Source organism: Micromonas commoda, chromosome 10, assembly GCF_000090985.2.
Source record: "Micromonas commoda chromosome 10, complete sequence".
In the NCBI taxonomy this organism is placed as follows: domain Eukaryota; kingdom Viridiplantae; phylum Chlorophyta; class Mamiellophyceae; order Mamiellales; family Mamiellaceae; genus Micromonas; species Micromonas commoda.
Window position 1 is genome coordinate 370212 of NC_013047.1, and position 13656 is coordinate 383867.

The 13656-nt window shown below is 66.6% G+C and overlaps 5 protein-coding genes across 5 annotated transcripts; 3 read left to right on the forward strand and 2 right to left on the reverse strand.

Annotated features, from left to right (window-relative positions):
* Window positions 1–1976: 1976 nt before the first annotated feature.
* Window positions 1977–6527, forward strand: MICPUN_61828 (predicted protein; the record flags this gene model as incomplete). Its single annotated transcript, XM_002508393.1, has 1 exon — window positions 1977–6527. One exon carries the CDS (start codon window positions 1977–1979, stop codon window positions 6525–6527), a length of 4551 nt encoding a protein of 1516 aa, XP_002508439.1.
* A 61-nt stretch (window positions 6528–6588) lies between these two features.
* On the reverse strand, window positions 6589–7350 carry MICPUN_97949 (predicted protein; the record flags this gene model as incomplete). Its single annotated transcript, XM_002508669.1, has 1 exon — window positions 6589–7350. One exon carries the CDS (start codon window positions 7348–7350, stop codon window positions 6589–6591), a length of 762 nt encoding a protein of 253 aa, XP_002508715.1.
* Window positions 7351–7809: 459 nt separating this feature from the next.
* Window positions 7810–9705, reverse strand: MICPUN_106134 (predicted protein; the record flags this gene model as incomplete). Its single annotated transcript, XM_002508670.1, has 4 exons — window positions 7810–7920; window positions 8387–8448; window positions 9022–9354; window positions 9523–9705. 2 exons carry the CDS (start codon window positions 9703–9705, stop codon window positions 9055–9057), a joined length of 483 nt encoding a protein of 160 aa, XP_002508716.1. The 3' UTR covers window positions 7810–7920; window positions 8387–8448; window positions 9022–9054.
* A 229-nt stretch (window positions 9706–9934) lies between these two features.
* Window positions 9935–10888, forward strand: MICPUN_91802 (predicted protein). The gene is made up of 2 exons (XM_002508394.1): window positions 9935–10011; window positions 10229–10888. Exons 1-2 carry the CDS (start codon window positions 9975–9977, stop codon window positions 10813–10815), a joined length of 624 nt encoding a protein of 207 aa, XP_002508440.1. The 5' UTR covers window positions 9935–9974; the 3' UTR covers window positions 10816–10888.
* Window positions 10889–11191: 303 nt separating this feature from the next.
* Window positions 11192–13476, forward strand: MICPUN_102633 (predicted protein; the record flags this gene model as incomplete). The annotated part of the gene is made up of 2 exons (XM_002508395.1): window positions 11192–12224; window positions 13334–13476. 2 exons carry the CDS (start codon window positions 11192–11194, stop codon window positions 13474–13476), a joined length of 1176 nt encoding a protein of 391 aa, XP_002508441.1.
* Window positions 13477–13656: the final 180 nt, after the last annotated feature.

The following is a 13656-nucleotide window of genomic DNA, read 5'->3' on the forward strand; positions in this document are numbered from 1 at the left end:
GCGTGCAGCGCGGACTGCAAGTCGGTGAACGGCGCGTTGGGAGTGCCGGCGAGCGTCGACGGGTCGGTGACGTACGGGTACGTCGGGTCCGCATCAGACGGAGTCGCCGCCGCGTACACGTCGCAGTATAAAAACTTGGCGCCCGGCGCGTCGTCGCTGAACGCGACGCCGTCGTTAGACACCGCGACGTTCGCGACGAAGCACGGGGCGATCGTGTCGTTCATCGTGTTCGCGTTGTACCCAACCTCGGACGACGCGCGGGGGTCGGTTCCGTCCCCGGGGTATAAAAACTTTGCGCCGGGCGCTCTTCGAGTCGTCTCGCGAGGCGCTCGCGGCGGCGTTAAACACGTCACCGAACGATCGTCCACCCACGTCGCGTCCGCCACGAAGGGCGGCAGCCCCGTGACGTCGTCTGCGAACCTGCATCGCAGGTTGTCGCCGGGCAGGAACCCGTCGCCGCGAACCGTGACGGTCGTTCCCCCCGCGAACGGGCCCCGCGCGGGGGGCAAGCCGAGTCGAGCGAGCGCCTCCGGTCGGACCCCGTGCCGCGACGATATCGAAGTCACCGTCGGCGCGTCGCCCACGTACCGAAAGGGCACCGCCGCGGCGTTGGGCATGACCGGCGCGTTCGCGTCGCGCGAGCCCCCGATGGGCCCGCCGTTTGCGTAGTAATCGTCAAAGACGTCGCCGTCGTTGCTCACCGTGACGACGCATGACCTCGACGCGTCCACCGCGACTACGGAACCGTCGCCGAGCGTCCGCGTCGAAATACTCGGCGTCGGCCTCGGTGGGGACGCGCACGCGATGCGGGTGTAATCGATCCACCGCGCGGCGGTCCTCGCGCTCACCGTCGCGGCGTCCGAGGCGACGCCGCGGGTGAGCGCAAAGGAGGAAACGTTTTTATTTCCCCCCGTGAAGGAAGAGGCGTCGACGGCGAAGCCCTCCTCGGCGCGGCGCAGCGACGCGTGATACGCGGACAAGTCGACGTATGACCCGCTCGTCGAGTTTGGGTTCGTCGCGTTCGACGAGTTGGACGGCCAGGAAGCGTTGGTGACCGTCAACGGGCACGTGAACATGCACGTGAGCCGCTCTGACGGGTAGAACGTGCCGGTGACCGGCGGGCCGTTACCCGGGCTGGTCGGGTCGACGTCGAAGACCTTCCCGCCGAGCCCGGGCCCGCCGTTCGGGACCCAGTACCTGTGCCCCGACGTCGTGCCGATGTACGACGACGGGGTACACACAGCCTCCGGGTTCAGGCGCATCCCACCGTTCGCGGACGATATGTGCACCGTCGTGCCCCCCGAGTCTGGTCCCGAATCTCTGTCCGACTCCCATGTCTCCCTCGCGCGTTCCCACGGCGACAGCGCCGCCTGAAACCCCCCGGGCGCGGCGCACCCCTGGCACCCCGGCGGCGAGTCGTCGTACGCGAACGTCAGCGCGGTGCCCGAGCCCGCGACGTACACCAGCGGCGGCGTGCTCCACGACCCGTCGCCGTTGCTGACGGTCACCTGCGTCGTCGCCGGCTTCGGACGCGCGGGCGTGACGCAGGTGACCTCGCCGGAGGACACCCACGTGCCGCGGACCTCGTCGACGGCGTTCTCGTCCGCGAAGCGCACGCGCAGGTGGGCGGACCTGACGAAGCCGCGCCCGCGGATCGTCAGCGTCGTCCCGCCGGAGACGTGCCCTTTGGGGGGCTCGAGCCGTGTGATGCGTGGGGGGCGGACGTTGGGCCCTCCCCCGCCGCCCGCGAGCCCGGCGGCGCCGTAGCCGCGGGTCCCGCGGTGCCCGCCCCACCACGGCCCCGCGCCGCACTCGACGGGCGCGAGCACGACGAGCAGCAGCGCGAGGAGCGCGCGCTCCACGAGGAGAGAGCGCCCCATGGCTCTGCCGTTGTTGACCGCGGGGCGTCGAGGAAAGGAGCTTGATGAGAAAAGGCACCGTTTCGAAAGATGCGATCGGTCAACGGCACAGTCCACATGGCGCGCGGGGAGGACGCGTTCACCGCGGCGGACTCGCTGTGCCGCCTCCAGCGCCTGCAGGCGACGTGCGGCGCTCTTCGCGAGTCCGAGGGCGTCGACGCCCTGCTGTTCATAGGAGGCATCGACGGCAGAGACAACCTCGGAAGCGTCCGGTGCCTGAACTTTCTCCTCGGCGGCGTCGGCGGGGTCGAGCTCCTCGAGCGCGAGCAGTGCGTCGGCAAGTGGGGCGAGGACGTGGTTTTACTCGTGCGACCCGACGGGTGCGAGATACACGTCGGCCACGCGCACTACGAGGCGCTGAGACCCTTCGTCGCCGCGTGGGGTAACGTGGAAGTGCACACCCTGCCCCCCAGGCACATCCCGAACGAGGACGACGAAGCACCAAAAAGGCCGGATCGGGAAGACGAGGCGCGCGACGACGATGAAGCGTCGTCGGATGAATCCCTGGGCGGACGCGGCGACGGCAGCGACGACTCCGAGGAAGAGGAGGAGGAGGACGTGCTGCAGGACTTCAAGCTCACGGCGCTGGTGTCGATGCTCACCGGCGTCACCACCGTCGGCGTGGCGTGCACGCCGAACGGACCGGGCGAGATGGAGACGGAGAGGTGGCCGCTGCTCCAGGCGTACGGCATCGAGGGCGTCGGACGCTCCGGCTTTTTCACCATGAGCACGAAGGTCGTCGACACGTGGGACGTCATCCACCGCGCGTGTTTCACGCAGCTCGACGGCGCGCAGCTCCGGCGCGAGCTCGCCGAGTCTACGCCGCCGTTTCGTCAGCACTGGGAGGCGTCGCTGGCGACGATGGACGCCAGGCGAGCGCCGGGACGCATGACGCTCACCCCGGCGCTCGCCTTCGACCCGCTCGCGGAGTTTTTCGCGTACGGGACGCTGCGACGCCCGGTGGGGTTCGGAGCGTTCGACGAAACCGACGCGCCGAGGGTCGGGTTCGGGCTCGGCACCGACGACGATCTTCGCGGTGGCGACGACGTACGTCTCGAAAACGTCAGGGCGTCCGCGTCGGGGCACGCGCGAAGCCCCGCGCTGCACTGCACGGTCGAGGCGAGGCACCCGAAGAGCCCGGGGCTTCGATGCGCGAGGACCTACGTGTTTGGCCAGGGATGCGTGACCGCGACGACCATCAACGGCTTCACCAAACGCGTCGACGACGACTCCGAAAACCAATCGCAACTTCGAGAGCCTCCCCGCGCCACCGACGAGGCGGACGTCGCCGCGCTCGTGGGACTCTACGCCGCCGCGGTCGCCGCGGGCCGCGACGCCATGTCCGCCGCGTGCGACGCGTGGGCCGCCGGCGCGGGCCCCGAGACGTGGACCAGAGGGGACGCCGTCGACGTTTCAATCGTCGGCGCCGCGAGACGAGCGTTTGCCGTTACAGCGGACGTCCTCGGCGTCCCATCGCACGTCGGGTCGGATCGCGCGTCCGTGCTGGACGTCCACGTGGATGCGACGGACCCGTCGAACGCGCGGCCGTCCCCTGTCGCGGGCGACGGCGCGATGGGGGAACGTCGGGGGAACGGCGGTGACGACGACGCGGGTTCGGATGTTGGTTTCAGTTTTGGTTTCGGTCGCGGCGTCGCTCGGTGCGTGGCGTACGTTCGCGTCGCTCTCCGCGGCGTCGTCGGCGTTGAGAGCGGCGAGCCCCTCGGCGCGATCGTGTACGGCGACTCGTTCGTCCCCGGCGGATTTCGAACCGGCGACGGCGGGGAAGAAGAGAGCTCGGCTTCTTTGGCGCCGCTGGTTCTGACGTCTGGCGTGCCGCTCGTCCGTGCGTGGCCCGCGGCTGGCGCGGAGACGGACGCGTGCGAAGGGTGCGGGGAGGCCACGAGGAAGATGGTCAAGGACGCGCGGCTCAACTTTCGCGCACGACGAAAGGCGAGGGCGGCGAAGAAGGCAAAGGCGGAGAAGAGCCGCGCGGCGAAGGAGGAGCGGGGGGTAAGCGAGGACGCGCCCGCCGAGGAAGCGGCGAAGGCTTCGGCGGCGGACGACGAGGTGTTCCTGGACGACGAGCTCGAGTTTGAGAGCGACGACGAGGAGGACGAGAACGCGGCGCCGGGCAACAGCGACGCGGAGGGACCCGAGGAGGGGCCCGAGGACGACGACGGGGATGACTTCTTCGCGCCGTCGGATGACGACGACGACGACGGTCCCCACTTCGCGCCCCTCGCGTCGACGTACCGCGTGGACGAGTCGCTCGCGCTCGGCCCGTCGCTGCTCGTCCCCAAGCCCGAGCCCGTGCTCGCGTTCGTCCCGGCGTTCGACGTCCGTTCCGGGTCTTCCTCGAACCCTAACCCTAACCCTAAACCCTCGATGGACCCGCGCGTCCTCGACGTCGTCTCGGGCGACGACGGCGCTCGCGCGGGCGAGTGGCACGTCTTCGACAACGGCGTCGCATTCGTCCCGGACCACGGGGTGCCGCTTCACCTCGTTTTGGGCGTTAACGTCGCGGCGATTGACGTTCACGACGCGTTGGTGGACGCGGACGGCGTCGCGGATGCAGCGGCTGGGCCCGTCGTCGTCTTCCGGCTCTCGCGGCCGTGCGCGCTCGCGCCGTCACACCTGTTCCTTCATAACGACGACGATGCGGGTACCTCGCGATTAAACGGGACGACCTCGGTCGCCTTTTCCCTCGCGCCCCTCGGGGATAAGTCCAAGCGCCACTTCGCCCGCGTCGTCGTCCCGCGGTGGAGGCGCGTGTGTGCGTCCGGGCACCGCCAGGGGGTGGTCGGTCACGGCGGGTCCGGAGCGTTTTTCGGGTGCGAGGTTCGGACCGGGCTGGGCGCGTACGCCGCCGCCACGCCGTCGCAGGCGTGGGCGTGCGGACGCGCCAGGTCCACGCGGGAGCGCGCGGGCGGGATCGCGCTCGCGTCGGCGTCGGCGTCCTCCGAGGCGTCCGTCGCGCACAAGCGGTTCCAGACCAGGGAGCCGGACTCGGCGGTGCTCGCCGCGGCGAGCGCCCTCGACGCGGAGCTTTATACCGGGACGGGTAAACACGTACATTCACGCGGCTTCGAGCAGCCGAAAGAGACCGGCGACGAGGGCGACTCGATGGACGACGACGCCGTCGACGTCACCCTGCTCGTGGGGCCGCCGGACGGGTGCCAGGACGAGGTGTTTGACGCGCTGCGGCGGTACGCGTCCGGCTCGGCGACGTGGATCTCGACGGAGGCGGTCGCGCCGTGCGCAGCCGCGGAATCCGTGCGCGAGCTCGCCCACGCGCTCGCGTCGGTCCGATCCACCGCCGCCCGAAGCGACGGGGGGGGCGCGCGGAAGCCGTATCGGGTGTGCGTCATCGCGAGGACGTACGAGTCAGCCGCGGAGGTGGCCGCGTCGGTGACCGAGGCGACGACCCTCGCGGCCGAGTTGTTGTTAGTCCAAACGTCGCCGCCGCCGACCGATCGCGTTCGAATGCGGCTCGGCGCGGTGACCGCGTGCGTCGCCGCGGATGGTTTCTTCGCGGACGCCGAGCGAAGGCCCGCGTTCGGGGCGCTCGCGCAGGTGACGCCGCCGGCTTGCGATAACGTCGTGTTGCTTCCAACCGGCGCGGCGGCGGCGGCGGCGGCGGCGTCGTTCTCGTCGGCTCCCGGCGCCGTCCCCGCGCCGACTTCGCGGGAGCTCCTCGAGGACGCCGCCGCGTGGATCCGCGGCGCCATTCGCGCGCGCGGCGGCGACGTGAACGTCACCGTCGGCGCCAGGCGTCTGCTCAGCAGCCCGCTCGCCGCGGCGACGACGACGAAGAAAAGTCCGGCGACTCACCACCCGGTGACTCACCGCCCGAACTCGGGCTCGCGTCGAAACCTCGCGCGGCGCCGCGTCGTGGCGGAGGGCGACGTGGACCTCCGCGCGGTCGTCGCGTGCGTCCGCGGGATGTTCTCGCTCGGTCGCCGCGCTCGACCCAAAACCCCCGAGGAACTCCGACGGATGTCCCCGGACGAGAGGCTCGCGTACGACCTCACGCGATTCGCCGAGGTGGACCCCGCGTCGCCCGTGATTGGTCACGCCGAGATCTCGGCGACGATCGGCGTCGGCGAAGGGGACGCGACGACGACGACGTTCAGGCGCGTGTACAACTTCACAGCCGCGGCGCGGGGCGAAGACGTCGACGACGCGGAGGGTTGGACCGACACGGCTGGCGCGGTTGCGAAAAGGGTCGAGATTACCGTCTCTGGCGTGAACGTCGCGGGTGATGGGCTGAACCTCGCGGAACGCGTGCGAGCGTGCGCGCACCGCGGCCCACCGTCGCGGCCGCTTCGGACCGCGGCGTCGCTGAGGGAGGAGGAGCTCGCGGCCATCGCGCGGCGGTGCAAGGAGGAGGCTGACTTGCCAACCGGGTGGTACTACGACGGAGCCGTGTACGTGTCGTACGACGGCTTGCGAAGGACGAGCGCACACCCGAGGATGGACGAGCACGTGGGCGCGAGGCTAGAGGAGATGAACGCGGTGATCGAGGAGTGGAACGTCAGGGCGGAGGAGGCGAGGAACGCGCTTCGCGGCGTGACGATCACGGCGGAAGAGGTGAGGGCGTACGCGTGATTCTCAGAATTTTTTTGTACTTGTAAGAGAATTTAATCTACGAATGACGCGGCGCGAGGGACTACCACTGAATCTCGCTGCCGTCCCACGCGAAGAACTTGCCGGTGTCCGACTGGTTCTTCTCCCCGACGATCTTCAGCAGCGCCGACGCGCTGAACTCCGTGGTGAACAGCTTCTCCGGCGGCACGTTCTTCTTGAACGGCGCCGACAGGTCGGTGTCCACCGTGCCCGGATGCAACAAGATGAAGCTCACCTGGTGCTTCTTCCTCCCAAACTCGATGGCGCAGTTCTTCGTCAGCTGGTTCAGCGCCGTCTTGGACGCCCTGTACGAGTACCACCCGCCGAGCCCGTTATCGCCTATGGAGCTCACCCTGGCGGACAAGTTCGCCACAATCGCCGGGGGACCCGAGCCGTCCGCGGCGGACCTCGCCGTCGCTTCCATCAGCAGCGGCGAGAAAGCCTTGGCGACGAGCGTGGGTCCCATCGCGTTCACCCTGAACGACCGCATCATCGCGGCCTCGTCCACGCGCGCGATGCTGGTCTCCGGCGTCATCTCCCCCTTGACGTGCAGCACCGCCGCGGTCTGCACGACGACGTCCACCCGCCCGTGCGCCGCTCCAATCGTCTCCGCCGCCGACGCGATGGAAGCGGAGTCTTCGACGTCGAGCCTCACCACGGTCAGCCTGTTGGGGTATGCCGCCTTGAGCGCGTGGAGCGCGGTGGCGTTGTCGGGGTCCCTGCACGTGGCGACGACGTGCCCGCCCGCCGCGGCGGGTCGTCCGGGGAGCGACGCGTCCTCGTTCTCCAGGAGCTGTCGCACCATGGCGAGTCCGATGCCCCGGCTGGCGCCCTGCACCAGGGACACGTGCGGGGACGTCGGGTCGTCCGTGCGCACGGCGGCGGTCGCGAACGATCGGGTGAGCGCCGCGCGATCGACTCGGCCCCGGGAGTCGCGCGCGCGCAGCGGGACGAGCGACCGGCGCCAGTGCTCGGAGACGGCGGACACGTTCCGACCGCGATGGCCCATCTCCGAGACCGTTCGGGACGATGCCCGGCCGCTCGGGTGGGATGCGGCGGCGCGGGAGAGGAGCGCGAGCATGGCGCCGCGACGCGTAATGGTGATCGATGGGTAAGTGGCGCGGGCGTGTGCCTGTGGCCTTCGCCGCTGTGAGAGTGCCGGGCAGATGCCGACGCGTTCACTTTTCAGGTGGCGACGTGGCAAACACCTGGCGCGCCCTCGACAAGTCACTCCTGCAGCTTTTTGGGAACGAGGCTCACCAGGTTGCGCTCACTTACGTGCAATACAACAATTCGAAACTAACTAGGTCGTCTACTGCGGCGTGGCTAGGCCGCGGCTACGTGCTATGGAACCTACTGCGGAGGCTCGAAGGGTCTGCGAGTGGGGGAGAAGGAGGGTGAGGACGTCGCAAATACGCCGAGTGGGGAAAATGCCAGCGGGCACATCCGGCGGGAGTTAAAAAGTCGGGCGTAGTCTCGCGTCTCGGCGTCACCTCAGACATCCAAGGAAGAAAAGCCTGCACCATGAGCCTGTTGCATCCAGACGAATCTGGCAGGGTGATCTAAAGTTCGGGCACTGCGAATGGTGTTTTCTGAGAAACGCCCTTAAAGTCTTCATCACCGGTGACGCCGACGCCGCTGAGACTCCGAGTCGGTTGGCGAGCAAAACGAAAAAACGCGGGCCTCGGCCCTCGCGCCCCGTGTGTCGTGTCGGTGAGATCACAATGTTATCAATCACGGAGAATCTGAGGGAATCCGAATATTGTGTATATCGTCTTCCACGAGCGGGGCCGAGGTCTCTGGCCGGGATGAGAGGAGAGAGAGAGCGGGAGTCGACGCACCGTTTTTCACCCAGTGTCCTCACTCGCGCCAACTCCGACGGATGGGCCATCCCCGGACGCGCCTGCGGGGAACGGGCGGTGAGATCAGAACGTCAGCGAACGAGCTCGTGCGGCGGTTGGATCGAGGCGTACGAGTCGGGCTCGTGTGTCAGACAACGCCTCAGAATGTGTGTAACAAAGGAAGGTGTATCGTCACTGGGATTACTCCCTTGGAGAAATCCGCTAATAACGCTCCTCATAAGCGTCGAGTGAAGACGGGAAAACGACGAAAACCCCGGGTCGACCTCCTCCCGAGCGTGCGTCAGTTAGAGCTAATAGGTCAACACGAAAGTCACCGAGGCCGACCAAGGCTGGTGGATTCTGCCAGGGATAACTAAAGGTTTGATCGTCCTCCGCAGAGCCCGGGGGTGGTGTGGCGCGTGAAAACGGAAAAACCCCATCCGTCGGTTATGCGTAAGATAAGGTTATCAACACGACGATCGCCGGCCTTGGCGAGTTCTGCCAGGGATAACTAAAAGGTTTGATCGTCCTTCGCATCGAACGGGGCGTTTCCTCGGGCGCGACGTGCGGGCGCGGGCGGCGAAAGAACAGAGGCGAAAGGACGGATCCAATCGGGTCGGGGCGGGCGCGCTCACCTGCTTCTCATTCGTCGCGCCGACGCCTGGTGCTCAGTCGCCCCTCGCCGCGGCTTTGCGTCTCGCGTTCCTGCGCTCCTTCCTCTCCTCGGAGAAGAGCGGGTACTTCGAAACCGGCTGCGTCGGGGGTTTGGGAGCGGCGGACTCTTTCGTCGTCGTCGCGGCTGGCAGGTTCAGGTTCCTGGGATCCCTCGCCTTGTAGTCGCTCAGCGGCCGGAGCGCCTTTTTCTTGACCGCGATCCACCGCAGGACGCGCTCGTCGGTGCGCATGTCGTGTTTCATGTCTTCAATCAGCGTGGGAGCGGAGTTGAAGGATATCTGCACCATGTGGGCCTGCGTGAGCGGGGCGAACGGGGAGCGGTGAGCCGGGGTTTATTGTTAGGTTTAGCGGGAGGAAAAAATGGCGGCCTGCGGATGGGTCCCGCCGGAAACGCGCGCGCGACGCGGCGACGAGCGTCGTGAGGGACCGCAGCGGCGAACGGATCGATCGACAACACGCACCTCGAAGTGTCTCTCCCCCGGCGACTTGAACTCGTACGCGAGAGGCCGCGTGCCGAACGAGGTGATGTCGGTGATGACGCCGCCCGCGTCGAGCACGCGGGTGCCCGCCCGCCGCAGGATGTCGGCGAGCTGCGCCCTCGGCGTCGCCGACTTGACCATGACCATGAGCTCGTAGAGGACCATGGTCGATCCGGTCGATGCCGGGACTGAGGTGTGAAGCGGATGACGCGCGCGCGACTCTCGCGCTCGACTCTCCTGCTCGCTCGCGTTGCCGGACCGCGCGTCGCTGTGCGCGGAAAACCGAAGCCTCCCGAAGGCCTCGGTCCGCGTGGCTCGATTCATCTCCCTCTCCCGGTCTCTGTGTTCAGCTTTGAACAGAGCGCGAGTGTGCCCCGGTGGCCAGAGAAGCGCGCGCAGGTGGCGCCGCGCCAGAGTCAGAGAGGGTCACAAAAATGAGTATCATGTCATACAACGGCGCCGCCATCATCGGTGCGTGCCCACCCGCACCCGTCGACGCGGGAAGATCGCGGCGCCGCTCAACGCGACTGGCCCAGATCTGACAACGGATCTCTTCCGCCTCTGCGCGCGCGGGAGATGTTTGCCCTAGTTTTGCCCCCGCCCTCGCGTGCCCACCGCCCCTTCCAGGACCACCCGACATCTTCATCTGACCGTCGCGTCTTTCCCGCGCCATCTCCAATTCCAACAGCGATGTGCGGCAAGGAGTGCGTGGCGATCGCGTCCGACCTCCGCTTCGGCATCAACCAGCAGCAGACCACCGCGGTGGACATGAAGAAGATCTACAAGATACACGACCACCTGTACGTCGGCCTCTCGGGCCTCGCGACGGACCAGGCCACCCTGGCGCAGAGGTTCAAGTTCCGCCACAACATGTACGAGCTGAGGGAGTCGCGGAAGATGCGTCCGGAGACGTTCGCCAACCTCGTCTCCACCATGCTCTACGAGAAGAGGTTCGGGCCTTACTACGCCGAGCCAATCGTCGCCGGCCTGGACGCGACGAACGGGTACAAGCCCTTCATCACGGGCATGGACCTGATCGGGGCGATGGCGCCCACAGATAACTTCGTGGTGTGCGGCAACAACGAGGAGTCGCTGTTCGGCGTGTGCGAGAGCATGTACAAGCCCGATTTGGAGCCGGAGGAGCTCTTCGAGGTCATCGCGCAGTGCATCCTCGCGGGCGTGAACCGGGACTGCCTCTCGGGATGGGGCGGCGTGGTGCACGTGATCTCCAAGGACAAGGTCATCACGCGCACGCTGAAGGGCCGCATGGACTGAGCTCGGCGCGTCAGCGTAATGGGGGGGGACACTAGTAGCTTAACACGGGTTTATAGCCAACAAACAGGATCCGAAAATCCCCCACGCCGTGATTATTCACGCCCGCACGTGATTTTCCAGAGGATCAGGAGCCCGCTGACAGACCTGGACGCGTTCGTGTTGAACGGCGGCCGAGACGACCGACGGCCGACTTTCGACGCGTATCCAGCGTCCGAACGCTCCTCGACGCACTCGTGGAGGGCGCGCGCACGGCGGGAAGTTTGACGCCGAGCGATTTCCGAGGTCGAACCCGACGTCGAACGCGGGTGGGGATCTCCGCATGTCCAGAAATACACGGCGGAGGACGGGGTGTGGGCGTCGAGTCGCCTCCGGCGGGATGGCGTCCGCCTGGTTGATCATGACCGTCATCGCGGTGCACGTCGCGTCGGTGAGCGCGGTGTTCAGGCCCACGACCAAGGATGAGCTTAACTACGCCATATCGAGCTGCCTGACGAACAACGCGAGCGGAGTCCAGTGCTGCGCTGCAAGTCCATATTGCAACGCCGGTCCCGGCACTGCATCTTTCACTGACGACATAGGGGACTGGGACACGTCGCTCATCACGGACATGAACTTACTATTCGATGGCAGGGCAATGTTCAACGCGGACATCAGCAGGTGGAACACGTCGCAGGTCACAGACATGGCAGAAATGTTCAGTGGCGCCGACGTGTTCAATCAACCCATCGGCTCGTGGGATACCTCGCAGGTCACGAGAATGGAGTACATGTTCCGAAACACCGCCGCGTTCAATCAACCCATCGGCTCGTGGGATACCTCGCAGGTCACGAGAATGGAGTACATGTTCCGATTCGCCGACGCGTTCAATCAACCCATCGGCTCGTGGGATACCTCGCAGGTCACGAGAATGGAGTACATGTTCCGAAACGCCGCCGCGTTCAATCAACCCATCGGCTCGTGGGATACCTCGCAGGTCACGAGAATGGAGTACATGTTCCGAAACGCCGCCGCGTTCAATCAACCCATCGGCTCGTGGGATACCTCGCAGGTCACGAGAATGGAGCACATGTTCCGAAACGCCGCCGCGTTCAATCAACCCATCGGCTCGTGGGATACCTCGCAGGTCACGAGAATGGAGTACATGTTCCGAAACGCCGCCGCGTTCAATCAACCCATCGGCTCGTGGGATACCTCGCAGGTCACGAGAATGGAGGACATGTTCCGAGACGCCGACGCGTTCAATCAGGACATCACTCGTTGGTATACGCTCTCGTCGATCACCTCGAGCGGTATGTTCCTGGGCGCCACCGCCTGGCAAGCGAGGTACACGAACTGCGGCTACCACAACACCGCCTACTCCGCCTGCAGCGAGTTCACGTCGTACACGAGCTCGGCAGACATATATAATGGTCCGCCCGCCGCGTGGGTTCGCAAAGACAACGCGTGCGACGCCGCCGTGCCCCCCGCCAACGGCGCCGTCGGCGACTGCACCGACACCCTTCCCAGCGGCTCCACGTGCCAGCCCAAGTGCAACTCCGGGTACACGGTGTCGGGCGCGACGTCGTGCACGGACAGGGTGCTCACCGCGGCGAACTGCACGATGGCACCTTCGTCGTCGCCCTCTCCCTCATCGCCCGCGTCTTGCTCGTCCAACGACCCACGCGCCACCGGCGGCAACGTCACCACCGTCGGCGAGTACACCATCCACACGTTCACGTCCAGCGGCACGTTCGCCGTGGTGGACTCCACGCTGAACGAGGTGGATGTGCTGGTCGTGGGAGGCGGCGGCGCCGGATCTGACGGCTTTGGAGGCGGGGGTGGAGGGGGCGAAGTCATATATACCAGCGAAAAGGAGATATCCACAATGTCTTATAGTGTTATCGTCGGTGCTGGCGGCCTTCAAGACGAGGTGAACGCAGGTTCAAGCGCATTCGGCAACATAACAGCAGGAGGTGGAAGCGGAGGATATCGCCACGGCGGTCTGAGTGGTTCCGGCAAAATGGGTGGTGGTGCTACGGGATCTACCGCTGCGTCTGGTGGCGGAGGCGGAGCAGGATCTCCTGGTGGTGTTGGAATTGAGCCTCATTTAGGTGGCGACGGGGGCGCTGGGACCATGTCCGACATTAACGGAGTCGAGACGTGGTACGGCGGTGGCGGCGGTGGAGCGAACAGCGGCAAAGGTGGACTTGGCGGAGGAGGTGATGCATATATGCCCGCCACATCCACTGCTCCGCAAAATGGGTCGCCGGGCACGGGTGGTGGTGGAGGTGGTGCCGATATGATGTCAGTACCTCACGGCATGACTCGCGGGTCAGGCGGCTCCGGCGTCGTCATCGTGCGCTACAAGTCCGCAACCTGCAACGTCAGCTCCAGCTGCGCCACGGACTACTACCACGACGGCGCGAGCTGCGTCGCGTGCCCGACCGGCTCGAACAGGCTGCCAGACACCGCTAACAAGTGCTTATGCCCCAAGGATTACTACCGCTCACACACACAAACGTGCGCCGCGTGCCCTCAGGGTACCACCAGGCCCGCGGGAGACACCGTCCCGGGTGGCGACGCGACGACGTGCTCGTCTGGATCGTCGGCATCGCCTTCGTCGCCATCATCGTCGACGCCATCGTCGCCCAACTCCGCCCAAGACAAGAAGGCGGCGGCTGAGAAGACGCGCGACTCGATCCTCGCCGACATCGCCGACGCGAGATTAAAGGCGAAGGCCAAGCTTCTGGCGGATGCCGCGATCGCCGGCGTGAAGGTGCAGAAGCTGATGGCGAAGCTGTCGGCGGCGGACGAGGACGCCGCGTGCTCGACCGCGTTCACCAAGGCTGAAATGAGCGCGAG

Excerpts from the sequence above, each read along its gene's own strand:
- MICPUN_91802 (XM_002508394.1), top strand. The coding sequence starts at position 9,975 with ATGAGTATCATGTCATACAACGGCGCCGCCATCATCG. Across the intron at positions 10,012-10,228 it reads CAACGGCGCCGCCATCATCG|CGATGTGCGGCAAGGAGTGC; the intron begins GTGCGTGCCCAC and ends CAATTCCAACAG.